The sequence below is a fragment of the Phaseolus vulgaris genome, chromosome 1 (genome assembly GCF_000499845.2).
Source record: "Phaseolus vulgaris cultivar G19833 chromosome 1, P. vulgaris v2.0, whole genome shotgun sequence".
Lineage (NCBI taxonomy): Eukaryota > Viridiplantae > Streptophyta > Magnoliopsida > Fabales > Fabaceae > Phaseolus > Phaseolus vulgaris.
Genome location: NC_023759.2, coordinates 39,057,385 through 39,075,960, shown reverse-complemented (window position 1 = coordinate 39,075,960; position 18,576 = coordinate 39,057,385). Strand labels below are relative to the sequence as shown.

Below are 18,576 nucleotides of genomic sequence, written 5' to 3'. Positions count from 1 at the left end.
AAATTTACAATCAAAATCTCTTATTTTCTTAGAGAAAATGTAAAGAACGAGAGGTTTGAAAATGTTCTAAACTTTATCAACTTTACAAGACCTTACTTTGGTACAAAATTTACAATCAAAATCTCTTATTTGCTTAGAGAAAATATAAAGAACGAAAGTTTCTAAAATTTGAAGATTTTAGAATAAATTAAGAAATCAACGCCTAACTTCTATTAATAAACTTGATTTCCTATTAACTTTAAAATCTATATAATATTATTTAACCTTATAGATAGAATATGGATATATAGTAATATTCAACTTTCTAGATTGGGTACAATTGTTTTAGCAAGGGTATGACTTGTTGAAAAAAACCAAAATAATAGAGATGACAAAAAAGTTAAAATAATTCTCATCCAACTAAGAAAATGTGGCTCCTCCATCATCTCATACTCAACATGACAAGTGTAAGATGATTCATACTAAACCATTAGTGCAAATTGTTGAAAATGGTTGTTGCCCCTTCAAGACATGTGTTTGATGAAGACTTCTATGTACATTTCAAGTGTATTTTGCTTTGCTTTAAGTGTGTCTTAGGTAGTGTTTAGAGGTTGTTTAAGAGTGGACTTTTTGCTGAGTAACTCACCTCCTAACCACTGGCCATGTGATAAGAACAAGCATAAGGTTTCTTAAACTGTTTTTCACATGTTTTACAAAAAACACGTTTACTGCATAAAAATAAATCTGTTCTTTTCTAAATAAACAGATTCATTTTTAAACTGATGCCTTGGCTAAGTCTTGTGAAAATTAGATTTTGTGCATCATGTATTTTGACTAAGTCTTCTACCTTTCAAAACGACTATGTTTCAAATAGTTAAGCTTTTTCTGTTTTCGTTTTGAAAAATAAATCTGTTCATCTGTAAATGAATAGATTCGGTTTTGACTCTGGTGCCATGGCTATCTTAAACGGTTTTCAGTTTTGTCCCTGCACCAGAATGACTGACTAAGTCTCCTCACATAACAAATTCTCTAACTGCTTTTGAAAATAAATTTGTTCATTTTATTTTCAATCTGTTCATTTTTAAGAGCTTTAACTATTTTTCAAAAATCTGTTATAAGTTGGTTTTCTATAAAATGAAAACTTGTTTTTGAGTTTAAAAATCGATCATACATTTGTAAAAACAAGTTTTGCATCAGAGAATTGAGGATTTACAAGGAATTAGCATCTGTTCTTAGAAGATTTCGAAAATCACAAAGTGCTGGTTCTTGTTTGGTTCCAAAAGCTTGGTGTGAGGTGCTGCTACTGTTCTAGCAATTTGTTCTACTGGTTTAAGGCAGATTTATGCATCCTCAATCAGGTGTAGTCGTTTCACTTTTCATTTCTTGTAAAATTTTGGTTGTACACTCTTCTTGATAGGGTTTCTTGAAGAGTGTGTGTGCTGAAATAGGTTTTTTCAGCAAGTGTACCTAAGTTCTTGTAGGTTTCAAGAACAGTGGGATTTGTGTTTGTTTGAATTATGATTTAGTGAATTTCACCTTGGTTTAGGTGAAGACTGGATGTAGCTCAGTTGAGTGAACCAGTATAATTGTCTTGTGTTCATTCTACCTTAATCTCTGCACTTAAATTTCTGCATAACTGTTAAACTGTTAAGAAATAAATCTGTTCAATCAATAATAAATCTGTTCTTTCTGGGCTCGGTTCATATTGTTCTTAATTTTTGGAAAAACTGGTTAATTCTGAAAAGAACATTTATAATCTGTTAAAAGCCACTGGAACAGGTTGATTGTAATAGGTTACTCAATTAATTGTCAAGCTATCAATTGAACCTTAATCACTTGCTTGAAATTGAAGTTTGTTGTTTTGTGATTCACTGGTTTTTCGTTCTAATATCAGTTTGTGTGTATCTGGAAAATCCATCTGCATAATCTTGTGATTAACCTTGCTGTATAAACGTTTTTTCCAACACAAACAGTGCCAAAATAAATCTGTTCATTTCCAAATAAATCGATTTATTTTGTGTACACTGTGTTAAACACTGTTTCTGCGAGAAGCTTTTAAAAGGTCAGTTCATCCCCCCCCCCCCCCCCCCTTCTTGAACTTTGGCACTATTAAACCCAACAATTGGTATCAAGAGCTAGGACTTGTATTTTAATCAAGTTTGTTTGTAATAATGTCTGAGTTTAAAGTGCTTTTTGCTCAGGGATCTGCTGTTAATAGACCACCTATGTTCAATGGAATGAATTATGCGTTTTGGAAAATTAGAATGCGAATTTTCATGGAATCTATTGATGCATTAATCTGGGAAGCTGTTGTCCATGAACCCTATGTGCCAATGCAGGTTGTCAAGGATGAAGAAGTGGTAAAGCCAAGATCTGAATGGAATGAGACTGAAAGGAGGAAGGCTCAACATGATCTTGTGTCCAAGAACATCATAACCTCTGCATTAACAATGGATGAGTTCTTTAGGATATCCCAATGTAAGTCAGCTAAGGAGATGTGGGAAGTCTTAGAAGTCACTCATGAGGGTACTGAAGATGTGAAGAGGTCAAGAAAACATGCTCTCATAGAAGAATATGAACTGTTCAGAATGCAACCCGAGGAGAGCATTGCTGATGTGCAGAAAAGGTTCACTCATATTGTGAATCACCTTACTGGTTTGGGAAAAGAATTTGACAGAGAGGAACTCAACATAAAGATATTGAAGTGCCTCGACAGAAGCTGGCAACCAAAGGTGACTGCCATATCTGAAAGTCGTGATCTGGCAAAGCTGGGAACTGCTGCACTCTTTGGAAAGCTAATGGAGCATGAGCTAGAGCTCCAGAGACTCAAAGAGTAGGAAACAACAGAGAGAAAACCCAAAGGTCTTGCACTGAAAGCAAGTGAACAGAATGAGATCAAGGAGGAAAAAGAATATCCTGAAGATGATGAAATAATCAGTCTTCTTACAAAAAGATTCAACAAATTCCTGAAGAAGAAAAGCAGAGATAGGAACCAGCAGAAAAGAAGGTATCCTAAACCCAATGATTCAAATTCCTCTAAATATACTTGCTTTGGCTGTGGCAAAACAGGGCACATCAAAACGGATTGTCCAGACAATCAAGCAAAGGACAAATCTGCCAGCAAGAGAGTTTAAAGGAGCAAGGGAAGAAGAGCTTACATTTCATGGAAGGAAAATGAAGTATCTTCAACCAGCAGCTCTTCAACTGAAGATGAGGAAAACAATCTATGCTTCATGATGAAGGATGAGGACTCAATCTCTGATTCAGTAAGTGATTTTTCTGTGGATTCAGATAACTATGATCAATTGCTTGCTGCTTTCAAAGAAACACATGATGAAGCAAATAGGCTAGCTGTAATATGCAATGGCTGCACAATCTCAAGTGACTCATCTGGTAAAGTGTTGTTTACTGGTAAGAGAGTGAATAACATCTATTTGTTGAATATCATGGAAACTAACTCTTCAAATGAGTGTTTGCTGTCTAGAAGTGATGAGTCTTGACTGTGGCACAGGAGTTTAGCTCACATACATACTAATCACTTAAATAAGCTGAAATCTAAAGATTTAGTTTCTGGTTTACCTAACATTAAGTTTCAGGATAACAGGCTTTGTGATGCTTGCGTGAAAGGTAAACAAATCCATTGGATGTGTTACATATGGACTTATTTGGACCATCTAGAGTTGCTAGCTTGGATGGAAATTTGTATGCTTTAGTTGTTGTGGATGATTACTCTAGATTTACATGGACTTTATTTCTTGCACATAAACATTATGCTTACATTACCTTTAAGAAATTAGCATAGATTCTGCAAAATGAAAATGGTTGCTGCATTAAATCAATTCGAAGTGATCATGGGGGAGAGTTTCAGAATGCTAGATTTGAGAGGTTCTGTGAGAAGCATGGGATATCACACACCTTTTCAGCCCCTAGGACACCCCAACAAAATGGTGTAGTTGAAAGGAAAAACAGATCTTTAGAGGAACTAGCTAGAACTATGTTAAATGAATCTAAGCTTCCTAAGTATTTTTGGGCTGATGTAGTCTATACTGCAACTTATGTGTTAAATAGAACCTTAATTAGACTAATTCTTAAGAAAACCCCATATGAATTGTATAAGGGCAGAAAACCTAGTGTGAGCCACCTTAGGGTATTTGGGTGTAAATGCTTTGTATTGAATAATGGCAAAGAAAATCTTGGTAAGTTTGATGCTAAATCTGATGAAGGTGTGCACATTGGTTATGCTTTGAATGGTCATGCATATAGAGTCTTCAATAAAAAGTTGCTCATAGTAGAAGAATCAATGCATGTTGTTTTTGATGAAACTGATCATAGCATATCTCAAACTGCTGTTGATGACCTTGACAGTAATGAATTTAAATATGTTTTAAATGAAAATGAATTGATTCATTTTGATACTGTTGATACACATGCTATGCAAGAATCTACTGTGCCTGCAGGTTTGCCAAAAGAGTGGAAAACCCCTAGAGACCTAACCCTTGATAATGTCATTGGGAACATTGAGAAAGGAGTATCAACTAGGAAATCCTTGAACAACTTCTGTGAAGCAATGGCCTTTGTATCTCAAGTGGAACCCAAGAATCTGAATGAAGCTCTCAAGGACAACAACTGGATTTTAGCCATGCAAGAGGAACTGAATCAATTTGCTCTTAATGAGGTCTGGACTCTTGTTCCTAGAATACCTGAGATGAATATAATTGGAACAAAATGGGTATTTAGAAATAAGATGGATGAGCATGGAGTGATCACCAGAAACAAGGCTAGGCTAGTAGCTAAAGGGTACAATCAAGAAGAAGGAATAGACTATGATGAGACCTATGCACTAGTGGCTCAGTTAGAAGCTGTTAGATTGCTACTTGCCTTCTCCTGCATCAAAGGGTTCAAGCTGTTTCAAATGGATGTGAAGAGTGCCTTTCTAAATGGTTATATAAATGAAGAGGTATTTGTTTCACAGCCACCAGGTTTTGAAGACCATCAACATCCAAAATATGTGTTCAAACTCAAAAGGCTCTCTATGGGCTCAAACAAGCTCCTAGGCAATAGTATGAGAGGCTAAGTGATTTTCTCACCTCTCAAGGCTATGACAGAGGCACATCAGATAAGACCTTGTTCATTAAGAAGAAAGGAGATGACACAATCCTAGTACAAGTATATGTGGATGACATCATTTTTGGATCAAACAATGGAGAATTGTGTGAAACTTTCGTGAAAGTCATGAAGAGTGAGTTTGAAATGTCAATGATGGGTGAGTTAAACTATTTTCTAGGCTTGCAGGTCAAACAACTCAAAGATGGCATTTTCTTAAGTCAAGCTAAGTATTGCAAGGACCTGCTGAAGAAATTTGAAATGGACAAGTGTAAACCAATCAGCACACCCTTCTCAACAAGCTGTCATTTGGATCATGATGAAGCTGGAATTTCTGTTGATGAAACCAAATACAGAGGACTCATAGGATCACTACTGTGTCTCACTGCCAGCAGGCCAGACATAATGTTTGCAGTGTGCATGTGTGTTCGATTTCAATCTGCTCCTAAAGAATCACACTACAATGCTGCCAAAAGGATTTTGAAGTATTTGCAAGGAACTAAAGAAGTTGGCTTGTGGTATCCAGGTAATATTTCACTAAGTTTAACTGGATATTCTAATTCAGATTTTGCAGGTTGCAAAATTGATAGGAAGAGCACAAGTGGAACCTGTCATGTGCTTGGATCAAGCTTGATCTCATGGCAATGCAAAAAACAGGCTTGTGTAGCTCTCTCCACTGCTGAAGCAGAGTACATTGCAGCAGGGAGTTGCTGTGCTCAAACCATATGGCTAAGACAACAATTGAATGATTTTGGTATCTTACTTAACCATATACCTCTGCTGTGTGATAATACAAGTGCAATCAACTTAACCAAAAATCCTGTCATGCATTCAAGAACCAAACACATTGAAATTAGGCATCATTTCCTAAGAGAACACATTTCAAATGGAACATGTGAGATTAAGTTCATTGGTACTGATTTACAACTTGTTGATTTGTTCACAAAACCATTGGCTAAAGATAGGTTTAATTTTCTGCTTAATGAATTGGGAATTATAAATGTCAATTGTGCCTAGCAGTGAAAATTAAATCTGTTTATTCGTAATTGAATGTGTTTATGTTCTGTACTAATATGCATTGATGACTAGGAAAGAGAAATTCTGATCTTTGACTGCTTGACTGACCTAGTGGGTATTAACCTTTGTACCTTTGACGGTTTTGGTCATGGTTATGTAACCGATTTGATGGTTTGGGTGCTCAATGAAGGTATGAGTTGTGTGCATCGTGACCCTAAATATTTGCTACATATTTTCAAAGATTCTCTGCACAAATTCAGAGCATAAAATCTTCATGCATATCCATTCATAACTGTCATATCAACCTATTCATTTCTCAATATAAATCTGTGTGAATATCTGTTACCCACATTGGCTACCCATTTTCTGTTCTCACCATTTGAAACCAAGAGAAAGTTCTGGTTCAACCATGGCTTCTTCTTCAAGACAGAAACAGAAAAATAAGGGCAAGCAAAGCACCTTTCAAGGTGTGCTAGAAGGTTGGTTCGCTGGAAATGAAGAAGCAATCAATGCCTACATCCACGAGACAAGCAGAAAGCAGATTAATATACCCAAGGTGCTGGATTTCAACTGGCTGAAATTAGAAAAATTGGCAGAAACAAGGGCTGTGTTGAAGCACCAGAAACTGAAAAAGCTGCTGGAATTAACGGGTAATGTATATCCTGATTTGCTTAAAGTGTTTTACACTAACCTAACATTGGATGGAAAGAACATTGTCTCTTATGTGAAAGGGATCAAAATGAAGATCACAAGTGATGTTTGGAATTCTGTGGCTGGAATCAAGTATGCTGGACTGAAAGTGGGAAAAGGAAACACCTATGGGATCCAAGAATTCAACAAGCTGCAGTATTATAAAAGCTGTATGAGGAATCCTACAGAGAGCATAAGCAGGTTCCATGCAGGACATTTGAACCTTACACCACATCTTGTTGCCTACATTATAGCATGACAACTCATCCCAAGAGGTACAAATCATGTTGTTCTACATGAAGAGGATTTAATCCTTCTATATTGCATCATGAACCAGATTAAGGTAAACTGAATTTTCATTATCAATGAACACATGCTGAAATCCAAAAGATTGGCTGATTATCGCTTTCCTTATGCTATACTCATTTCAAAATTAATTGATTTCTTTGGTGTTGATGCTACAAGTGAGAGAAACGACCTCATCAAGGCTGTATGTGAGATTGACAATTCAACTCTCACAAAGATGGGATTTCACAAAGTAGAGGACAATTGGGTGGTTCTCAAAGGCAAGAACCCTCAAGCAGAACATGGAGCCTCAAACCTCAACAATGAGGAAGAGGATGAAGCTGTTCCCATGGAGGATGACATAGTTCAAGCTGCAGAACGTCCGCGTTATGTTATCCATCACTCCTATGGACAGGAACAATTTGCTGAACACGCTGAAAATCAAAGCACAAGTTCTCCATCTGCAGAAGCCAGAGGAGACTCACCTGCTCCTCAATCTGTGCATGATGAAGCTGCTGCAACCCATCAGAATGCCATTGTTGCTTATCACACTCCAGAATACCGAGGTGAACCATTATCAATGTTTGAAAGGCAAGTTCTGTATCGCCTTGATGTCCTGAATGCAGAACAGAGGGCATACTTTGAGACTACTCAAGCAAGGTTTCAACACCTTGATGATCAAATTGAAGGGGTTCAAGCGCAGCTTGCAGAGTTATATTACAAATATCAGTAGTATCTTGCTTTTCATGCTTTCTTTATCATTTTCAAATTTCTATAATGCTGAACAATTTGTCTTTATTTTCTGAACTATTATGGTTATGGTTCTGTTTTTTTTCTATGCTTAAATGTTGTTTGATGAATCCAAAGGGGGAGAAAAATAGCTCACCATACTAGGTGAAGCTAGCTGAAATAGGAGTTAAATTCTGCACCTTAAAACCATTTCACATGTTATGCAATGTTTATGTTTTTCTGGTTTAGTATTTGGTGCAGTACAGGTTCTTAAAGCAACAGAACTATGGGGATTTTTCTCCATCAAACAGGGGGAGATTGTTGAAAATGGTTGCTGCCCCTTCAAGACATGTGTTTGATGAAGACTTCTATGTACATTTCATGTGTATTTTGCTTTGCTTTAAGTGTGTCTTAGGTAGTGTTTAGAGGTTTTTAAGAGTGGGCTTTTTGCTGAGTAACTCACCTCCTAACCACTGGCCATGTGATAAGAACAAGCATAAGGTTTCTTAAACTGTTTTTCACATGTTTTACAAAAAACACGTTTACTGCATAAAAATAAATCTGTTCTTTTCTAAATAAACAGATTCATTTTTAAACTGATGCCTTGGCTAAGTCTTGTGAAAATTAGATTTTGTGCATCATGTATTTTGACTAAGTCTTCTACCTTTCAAAACGATTGTGTTTCGAATAGTTAAGCTTTTTCTGTTTTCGTTTTGAAAAATAAGTTTGTTCATCTGTAAATGAATAGATTCGTTTTTGACTCTGGTGCCATGGCTACCTTAAACGGTTTCCAGTTTTGTCCCTGCACCAGAATGGCTGACTAAGTCTCCTCACATAACAAATTCTCTAACTACTTTTGAAAATAAATCTGTTCATTTTATTTTCAATCTGTTCATTTTCTAACAGCTTTAACTGTTTTTCAAAAATCTGTTATAAGTTGGTTTTCTAAAAAATAAAAACTTGTTTCTGAGTTTAAAAATCGATCATACATTTGTAAAAACAAGTTTTGCATCAGAGAATTGAGGATTTACAAGGAATTAGCATCTGTTCTTAGAAGATTTCAAAAATCACAAAGTGCTGGTTCTTGTTTGGTTCCAAAAGCTTGGTGTGAGGTGCTGCTACTGTTCTAGCAATCTGTTCTACTGGTTTAAGGCAGATTTCTACATCCTCAATCAAGTGTAGTCGTTTCACTTTTCATTTCTTGTAAAATTTTGGTTGTACACTCTTCTTGATAGGGTTTCTTGAAGAGTGTGTGTGCTGAAATAGGTTTTTTCAGCAAGTGTACCTAAGTTCTTGTAGGTTTCAAGAACAGTGGGATTTGTGTTTGTTTGAATTGTGATTTAGTGAATTTCACCTTGGTTTAGGTGAAGACTGGATGTAGCTCAGTTGAGTGAACCAGTATAATTGTCTTGTGTTCATTCTACCTTAATCTCTGCACTTAAATTTTTGCATAACTGTTAAACTGTCAAGAAATAAATCTGTTCAATCAATAATAAATCTGTTCTTTCTGGGCTCGATTCATACTGTTCTTAATTTCTGGAAAAACTGGTTAATTCTGAAAAGAACATTTATAATCTGTTAAAAGCCACTGGAACAGGTTGATTGTAATAGGTTACTCAATTAATTGTCAAGCTATCAATTGAACCTTAATCACTTGCTTGAAATTGAAGTTTGTTGTTTTGTGATTCACTGGTTTTTCGTTCTAATATCAGTGTGTGTGTATCTGGAAAATCCATCTGCATAATCTTGTGATTAACCTTGCTGTATAAACGTTTTTTCCAACACAAACAGTGCCAAAATAAATCTGTTCATTTCCAAATAAATCGATTTATTTTCTGTACACTGTGTTAAACACTGTTTCTGCGAGAAGATTAAGGTCAATTCAACCCCCCCCCCCCCTCTTGAACTTTGGCACTATTAAACCCAACACAAATGACATATGAGAAATCAAGAGAAAATATAGATTGTATTGTAAGTTTGTTATCAATTTATTTTTCCAAGTTATATAGCTTTTATTATAGCATTATCACTAATTTCAAACTTTTTTTTTACAAGACACCATCCTTGAGGAGAGCTTGCATGACACTTTTGTTTCTTCTAGTTCTCATGGTATACTTTCCATGACTATTGCATTCCATGTCACCTTAGTCATGTGTCACTACAATGAAAAATAGTTTTAGCAGGGGTTTATTTTTACATTATCCAGGGTTAAAACTTATATTAAGTTATTTACCCAGGGTTGCAGTCTTCCCCGCTAAACCTTCGTTAAATACATTGGGATTCAAAACCTTTATTAAATACCATGGATTTCAAAACCTCCGTTAAATACCATGAGTTTCAAAATTTCCATAAAATGGTTTGCCATTTGAAATAACCTTCAACCCCATTTTCCACCATCTCTAACAATCCTCTTGATTTCTTTCTTCCACCGTAGGCACACTACTCTCCGGCACAAGCTCAATGATCGCAAATAGCAGTCCTAGCAGGGAATCACAATTCAACTTATGTCTATTATATCTAAGGAGAAGAAATACTAAATAAGACATTATCTTCTTCTTACTCCAATATTGCTTCTTCCATCACCTTACTGCTCCAACTTGGGTCACAAGCCATTGATACCTAGCTCGACAACAATTGGTGTTTATCATTACTTTATATATCCTAAATAATTGCATTATCCATCAGATGTGAGCTTCAAAACCATGTGTGTTTTTTGCTAAAGATTGCAAGAACATATTGCGTGGAGAAATAAGTCAGGTTTTGTCAAGTATGAGCTCATAACAAAAAAACTAGGAATTATATAAACCAACTACCATCAATCATAAAAATATGCAAATACTGTTGAAATATTTATTATCAAAGATTAGTTGTTGAAATACTTATTATCCATTATTATTTTGTTGAGTTTTTAAAATAAATTTTTGAAACTTTAGAAAAAATTATTTGTAAATTAAAGTTACACTTTCAAAATTTTAGAGAATTTAGTTATAAAATATATTAAAACTATGTAGTTTTTAATTATTTATTTATAAATAGATTCAATTATATTTATTTATTGAACTTTAAAAAATTTGAAATGTTTTATTGAGATTCTGCAATAAATTTTTGGAATTTAACGAAGATTAAAAATACCTCTCTTATTTTTGTTGATATATTAGAATAACTTTTGAAACTTAATTTGTTGAGATATTGGAATAACCTTCGAAACTTAAGGAAGATTAAAAAAAACTTTATTAATGTTAGTATGCTGAGTTTATAATTTATTCTTGTATATATTATGTTGTGCATGGTAATCTGGTTGGAAAAGGTATCTAGTGTGATGTTTGCAGGTGTAACGCAATAACTCAAGGTGAGAAAACAAGGATGTGATATTGAAGCATGCAGCAATAACTAGTGGTTGGAGTACACTGCTCCATGTTGCTACAGTTACGCCCACTAGGTCAACTTGAATTAGTTTATGAAGCAACATTACAAATGTGTCTCGAGATAATATGTAGTGTTCTCCTCTACAATTAACATACCATGTCGAGTAAGTGATAAAAAAAAACCAAATTACTTGGACAAAACTACATTCCTGGTATTTGCAATATCAGATGCAGCTGCATTCATCTCATTTGCAACTGCAATATGGTTATTCTTGTATATTTTTATCTAACATTATGCTCAATAAAATTATGCTTCTTTATACTGCTATTCTTGTTTTGTGCTTATTGGCTGGAATGGAAAGGTATTATGGTTAGTTATGCAGGGATATATAGTTGTGGAGGCATAGATATGCATATATACTAGTGTAAGATGTGCAATGGAGCAGGGAAGAGGGAGATGCAGGGGCTGTTAGGAGCATGGGAGATGTGCATACTGCTGCCAAAACTTTGAACTGGATCATGTAAACAAGGTTAAGAGGATTGTTGCTTCTTTGTTCTTCTGAAGTGCAGTGGCATAATTCTTTGGAGATTTTAGTAGTGACACACAGGGCATTATCATTTAGTAGGAGTGTTGCTGTTCTTTTTATGTGTAATAGCTTAGTGGGAGTTTTGGAGTAGTGGCAGGGGGGTAATACAAATTTATATTCAGTGTTTTGCATTGGGTTGAAAATTTTGAATAGTAGTTGGTTGGAATGCTGTTATGATGGGTTATATCATTTTGTTAAAACAAAATAGTATCTTAGTGTAAGATTATGTTAGTAGATTTAACATTATTAGGTGAAACTGCTGTATGGTTTCTTTCCATTCGGACTAGGTATGTTATTTAACTTTTTGTTGATAAAAAAATTAATATTATTAATACTAACAAAATATACATATAACATTTAAAATCTTAGTAATTAATTTATAAATCAGTCTATAAATTTTTATTAATAAAAAAATTACTTTACATATTAATAATATTTTTAACATATAAAATAATATCTAATTTAATATATAAATAATTTATTTTTTATTTTTAAAATTAATTTTTAATTAATAATTTTTTTTAATGTTTATCCGATGGCTTCATAATTAAAAAAATTTTAATTAGACGTATAAGATAAGTGTTGTACTTATTAAATTTGGTGACTAGGTCTTTCGTTAATCGTTTTCCTGAAGCGTATGGAAACTATAAATAGCTTATCATAATACATCAAGTGTATGTGTATGTAGCTATTATCTTTTTCCATAGTTTTTATATTTCTGAATCATTACGTGTCCCTGCAATGGCTATTTGGTTCATCACCCTCACCCTACTCTTCTCCTCAGTCGCTGCAGCAGAAAATCCCGATTTCTATGAATACATATCTCCAAGTTCTCTGGGTCTCAAGAAGGAGAAGCTGCTCCACCTTCACTTCTTCTTCCATGACGTTTCGAGCGGGCCCAAACCCACCGCAGTCACGATCGCACAGGCACAGACCACGGCCAACTCATCCTCGTTTTTCGGGCTCCTGATGATAGCGGACGACCCATTGACCGTTGGGCCCGACCCTGGTTCCAAACTCGTGGGAAGGGGACAAGGACTTTACGGGTTTGCAGACCAGAAGGAAGTTGCCCTGGCGATGCTCTTTAACTTTGTGTTCACGGAAGGGAAATTCAATGGGAGCACTCTGAGCTTGTTGGGTAGGAACTTGATATTCCACGACGAGAGGGAATTGCCAATTGTTGGTGGAAGTGGGGTTTTCAAGTTTGCTCGTGGCTTTGCTCATGCCAAGAAGTATAGTCTTGATACCAAGACAGGTGACACTGTTGTGGAGTACAACTTTTACGTATTCCATTATTAGCTTCTGCTGCTTCCTTTTGCACTCTCAAAATAGGAAAATGATACTTTCTACCACACATTTTGAGAGTTATGATAAAAGCAAATGATTTGTGTATCCCTTTCTTGTCTAGTGTGTGTGTCTCCTTTTCTCATTCGCTGTTGATGCTCTATTTGGAATAAAAGAAGTTAGCTATTGTTTTTACATTATTTATATCCTGTAGTTGAATTGATGATAACGACATGGAAACAATAATGACTCGAATAGTTACATTGAGAGTTAATATGATTAACGTCTTGGACATGAAACACTTAAATAGAAGAGCATAAAAAGCCTTCAAGTGAAAACTAAACATGTGAAATGCATAAAGAAACCATAGTACATATTATGAATTACAAGCAACTCCAAGTTCCATCTAGTGACCTTCTACATGTTCAACTTGTAAAATAGCAACTTGAAGGAATGGATATTTTAGTAGGTAGTTTAAGAATGAATCCCCAGTAATTCTTATTATATTTCTAATGATTTCACTCTAACTAGAGGCTTCTAAGAACTATACCTGAACTCCATTCCAATTCCCAACTGTTACTCATTCTCACTGCTATTTCATCATTATTTTACTTAATTATACTTTAAGTAATGATTTATGGACTTTCAATCAACAACTTGTTGATAGGAGTGGAAGGTTAAATCTCCTTAAACAAAGTTATCAATTTAAACTTTGCAAAATAAATAAAAATGTTATTGAGAAGGAAATCTTAATGGGATTATTTTATAAATGCTTTATACAACTAACATAACTAAAAAATATCCTTTTATGACATCCTTTCTTTTAAACATCATTATTTTTTTTTATCTCTTCATCTCTCATCATATTACCTATAATATTTTCTCTCATTATTCCTCTCACTGAGTTGAGTTAAAAGTATGAAATAATCTTATAATTTTATGTAACAATTCAGGTACAAGCTACATGGCAGAAATTCCCCTCCCTTGTGAAAATAGCCTTCTTTTTAGGCACATCAACAAAACTGACAGTCAATCGATATAGCCGGCAACGACTACGATCCTTAAACAACTGAGGTTGAATTCCGTTATCTTAATAATATTTTCATGAACATGACGTTAATATTACTACTAATTTATATTTGATTACGATCGAGTTTAGTACCATTTTCATGCGAAATTTGTTATTTCCATTGTTGCGATTCGCTGTCACCTTCTTCCAAGTCCTATTAGCACCAAGTCAATCCTTCTAACACTTCCTCCACCATAAGAAAATTATCACTAAAATTGTTGTGACGCGTGTTAGACTATTAGTAACAGAAAAATGTTTTTTTTTCCTTAAATTCGACGCTATGTTTTTGGTAGCGTTTCCGTATTTTTTATTTATAGCGTGCCAGTATCTATATATGTTGAGGGCATCTTGAATTCTGCTTTCTCGTAGCTTTTGGATTTCTCAATTATTACGTGTCCACCTTCAATGGCAATGTGGTTCATCACCATCACCCTCACCCTCCTCTTCTCCTCACTCACAGCAGCAGAAAACTCCGATTTCTTTGAATACGTATCTCCGAATTCTCTGGGTCTGAAAAAGGAGAAGCTGCTCCACCTTCACTTCTTCTTGCACGACGTTACAAGCGGGTCCAAGCCCACAGCAGTGCAAATTGCAGAGGCCCAAACGACCAACACTTCCTCCACGTTTTTCGGATTCCTGGCAATAGCCGACGACCCGTTGACCGTTGGGCCGGATCCCGGGTCCAAAGTTGTCGGAAAGGGACAAGGACTGTACGGGTTTTCAGACCAGAACGAGGTTGCCCTGGTGATGCTCTTCAACTTGGTGTTCACGGAAGGGAAGTTCAATGGCAGCACTCTGAGCTTGTTGGGTCGGAACTTGATATTCGAGAACGAAAGAGAATTGACGATTGTTGGCGGAAGTGGGGTTTTCAAGTTGGCACGTGGCTTTGCTGATCTGAAGAAGTATAGTCTCGATAACAAGACAGGGAACGCTATTGTGGAGTACAATATTTACGTCTTCCATTATTGATCACTCCTATGAGTTTGTGCAGCATGCATTTGCATGATTTTTACATTGTATTCACTGTCTATCCTTTCGGCTTCGTTCTTCATGCTTTCCGAAGAAAAAGGTCGTTGTTTTTTATATGATTTATATATCCTGTACTTGGAATTCAAGATAATGACGTGGAAAAATAAAAGAAAGTCAATCCATTTCTTCTAAACAATATATATTTTTAGATATAATATTTTTATTTTAATTAATAATTAAATATAGATTATAAATAAATTAATATCCATATATATATATATATATATATTATTTTTCAATTTGTTAAATTACTTGTCAATAATCATGTGTATTTTTAACGTTATTATGTAAACTATAATTTACCTAACATAATATTTCATTTAAATAAGTTACAACATATATTTCATGAATAACAGGTATTATTTTTTAAATTATTATGTAAAACCACTAGATGGAAATTGAACTAATTATTGTAATATAGTTATTGAGTGAATCTAATTAAATTTAAAATTAAATAAGAATTAATATGTTCACATTACTCTTTACATCAATGTATTTAAAAATTATTCGCAATATTTATTTTAATTAATTTTTAAGGATGAAAAATAAAAATTAGATTCACTCTCGCATATATATATATATATATATATATATATATATATATAAGTTTATTTTATATTTGATTACTTTAAAATATATTTTATGAACAATAATATTTAAAATACAAATATTAATAAAAAATGATAATTATTACTGATTAAAAAATTATAATATATTTATAAAAATTTATCGTATCTTTATTCTAGATTTTACTATCTTACATATTTCATTTTTGTTTATTGTTGTACTTCTTTGCTTTTAGACTGAATTTATTCAATAAAAATTTTATCCAAATTATGTTAATTTTAATTATAGTATTTGAAGAATCTTTTCACCTGTAATTTGCAGTCATTACAAGAAAACAACTATTTTGCGTGGATCAAAAACGGACGCAAAAGTTAAAAAACATATGTTTATGCGTCGGATTATCGTCTGCTCCAGTTTCGACGAAAAAAAACTTGGAAGCAAATGGAAACTAGTGTGGGCCAAAAAGTTGGACGCATCTTGTGTGGGTCAAGCCCACGCAAAATGAACGTAACACGCAGAATCTGGGTGACGCATATTAAAAAAAAAAAAGCTAGCGTGGACTAGTGGCCGACGCATAAAGGGAAGAAAAAAAAATTATTTTGTTTTCTAGCCATTTTACCTATAAATAGCGAGGATACCTGTAAAGAATAAATACCAACCAAATCACATTCAGACAAATTACTATCATTCACAATACATCCACAAACACATCCAAATCCACAAACACATCCAAAGTACAAAAGTAATACAAATAGTTTAACAAAATCTTTGATCAATTCAAATATTCAAAATGATATGAATACTTAAAAAAAATATTACAATTAAAATTGTACTTTACAAATTTAACTAAAAGTACCAAAATGAATCCCATAGTGATGTGATAAACCTGTAAAAAAATATAAACAATATAAATAAATAAATGAAATAATTAAAATACTTAATATATAATAAAAATGTCAAATAGTTAAACTTACAATATAAGATACACTTTAAGGAACAGGTTGATCATCCAGCTCTGGATCATACTCATGATCGAATTGTGTTGTGCTATTGGAAGCAGTTTTGTCACGTTCCATTGAGATAAGTTTATCTTTTATAACCTTCAACTCATCCTCCAAGTGTGCATACTTCTGACTCCACATACTAAGTTCAGCACGAAGCATTTCATTTTCATTCACATGCCCAAATTGTGAAGTGTCGGAAGCAAAGGCTTGAGTGAGAGGAGAAACTCCTTTGCGGAAGTTAGCAGCCAAGTTTGTCGTACCATACACCCGACCTCTACTCTTTCCTCCGGCGGCTTCCTTCCATGTTTGAAGCTTAGTTGTAGGATCAAGTTGGTGGACATCAGTGTTAGAGTCCTGAGAACTATTTGCTTGAAGGATTTTCAAGCGCTCATGATAGTTTTCCTACGCAGATCATTACGAAATGAAAATGTTAGAAAATTAAAATATAAATATAAAAAAAGTTAAAAGAATAACTTACATAAGTTTCTCAAGCATGATTATCAACCCATTCACCCTTCTTATTTGTGTGGGTGGCCATAAATAGTTCATCAGGTTCTGGAGGACGACCATATTGACGTTCCTAATAATGTTGTACAATTAAAAACATTATAGGTTGCAAATGTAAAATGATTTTCATGTAAGGCAGTGACAAGTACTTACCAAGGTAACTGCAATATCTGAATGTGATTTTCGACCTGTGGAGTGCAGTGCTCCACCACGAGATGAACCCCTATTGGCTTTATTTTGAGTTGATTTATCTTTGAATTGTTGTGAATCCCAATAGTTTAGAAGTTCAGCCCATGCTTGCTCACCTATCCAAATAGGTCGGACAACCTTTGCCCTAGCTTTGGTCAACATATCACAAAATCTTTTTTTGACTTTAGACTCGTAGACCTTTTTAATTTGGCATTCATCATGGCGTGCCCAAGTGACTCTAGTCTGTTAAAAAGAAGAAAATAGTTACTTTGAGTCCACAAGAAAAACAAGAAAACAAGTGACTGTAGTTTGTTAAAAATTAAAATTACCTGAAAGTCAGTCCACCATTTCAGTTTGTCCTCCTCAAGCATGGCATCATAATGATGATATGGACCTCTAATTTGAGATCGAATGTAATGTCCAATGGCCTCACTAGCAAAATGATTTGACGTCCAACTACAAATACAAACAAATAAAATTACAAACATAGTAATATAAAGATAAAATTAAATATACATTTAGGATCACTACAAAAAAACGTGTATGTGGTGGCGGTTATAATATGGCGGTTATTAAAAACCGCCACAATTAGCTGTATAATACGACAGTTTCGTAGACGCCATAATGTTCCTTCGAAATGTGGCATTTATAACTGCCATAATTAGCTTCCGAAATAAAATATTCTCCCACTTTTCGTTCCCTCCGTATAATTCCCAAATAATTCCCAAATTTATTTCCTAAAACCTTTGAACTCCCTCTTCTTTTCGAAACCATCTCTTATTCTCTCTGCTACTCACTGTCTTCTCCCTACTGCTCTCTGCCTCCTTTCTTCTCTCTGCCTTCTCTCTTCTCTCTACCACATCCACCATCTTCTCTCTGCAGTTCACCGTCTTCTCTCCACCACTCACCGCATGTGGATCCAAGCCTCTTCTATTTTCTCTTTTGTAACTGCGTTGTTTTTATTTTCGCTTTTTTTTTTCTTCTTCGTCTAATTGAAGTTTTGTTTGTGGATCTTTTTTACAGCGAGTGCTTTTCTAAATCGAAAGGATTTGATTGTTAGGGTATGGTATGGGGAGAGGAAAGATCGTGATAAGGAGGATCACGTTCTCGAAGCCGGAGTTATGATTTTCTCCAGCACCAGAAAACTCTACGATTTCGTCAGGTCCAAGTAC

At 34.6% G+C, this 18,576-nt stretch overlaps 3 protein-coding genes across 3 annotated transcripts; 2 read left to right on the top strand and 1 right to left on the bottom strand.

The window, feature by feature from the left end:
• The first annotated feature begins 12,420 nt into the window (after positions 1-12,420).
• Positions 12,421-13,234, top strand: LOC137814163 (pterocarpan synthase 1-like). The gene has a single exon (XM_068616754.1). It carries the CDS (start codon positions 12,497-12,499, stop codon positions 13,052-13,054), a length of 558 nt encoding a protein of 185 aa, XP_068472855.1. The 5' UTR covers positions 12,421-12,496; the 3' UTR covers positions 13,055-13,234.
• Positions 13,235-13,664: 430 nt separating this feature from the next.
• On the top strand, positions 13,665-15,273 carry LOC137814162 (pterocarpan synthase 1-like). Its single transcript, XM_068616753.1, has one exon. The coding sequence runs from the start codon at positions 14,514-14,516 to the stop codon at positions 15,075-15,077; it is 564 nt and encodes a 187-aa protein (XP_068472854.1). The 5' UTR covers positions 13,665-14,513; the 3' UTR covers positions 15,078-15,273.
• Positions 15,274-16,693: 1,420 nt separating this feature from the next.
• LOC137816024 (uncharacterized) lies at positions 16,694-18,273 on the bottom strand. The gene is made up of 5 exons (XM_068619126.1): positions 18,149-18,273; positions 17,734-17,860; positions 17,369-17,647; positions 17,214-17,288; positions 16,694-17,110 (listed from the first exon to the last, which is right to left on the bottom strand). Exons 1-5 carry the CDS (start codon positions 18,271-18,273, stop codon positions 16,694-16,696), a joined length of 1,023 nt encoding a protein of 340 aa, XP_068475227.1.
• Between the last annotated feature and the right edge of the window lie 303 nt (positions 18,274-18,576).

What these genes read in the sequence shown, in the direction of transcription:
- LOC137814163 (XM_068616754.1), top strand. Translation starts at nt 12,497, where the DNA reads ATGGCTATTTGGTTCATCACCCTCACCCTACTCTTCTCCTCAGTCGCT.
- LOC137814162 (XM_068616753.1), top strand. Translation starts at nt 14,514, where the DNA reads ATGGCAATGTGGTTCATCACCATCACCCTCACCCTCCTCTTCTCCTCA.
- LOC137816024 (XM_068619126.1), bottom strand. Translation starts at nt 18,273, where the DNA reads ATGGTGGATGTGGTAGAGAGAAGAGAGAAGGCAGAGAGAAGAAAGGAG. An exon ending in AAAGAAGAGGGAGTTCAAAG is followed by an intron (nt 17,861 to 18,148) that starts GTTTTAGGAAAT and finishes TTGTATTTGTAG; the next exon opens with TTGGACGTCAAATCATTTTG. An exon ending in CAGATATTGCAGTTACCTTG is followed by an intron (nt 17,289 to 17,368) that starts GTAAGTACTTGT and finishes CAACATTATTAG; the next exon opens with GAACGTCAATATGGTCGTCC.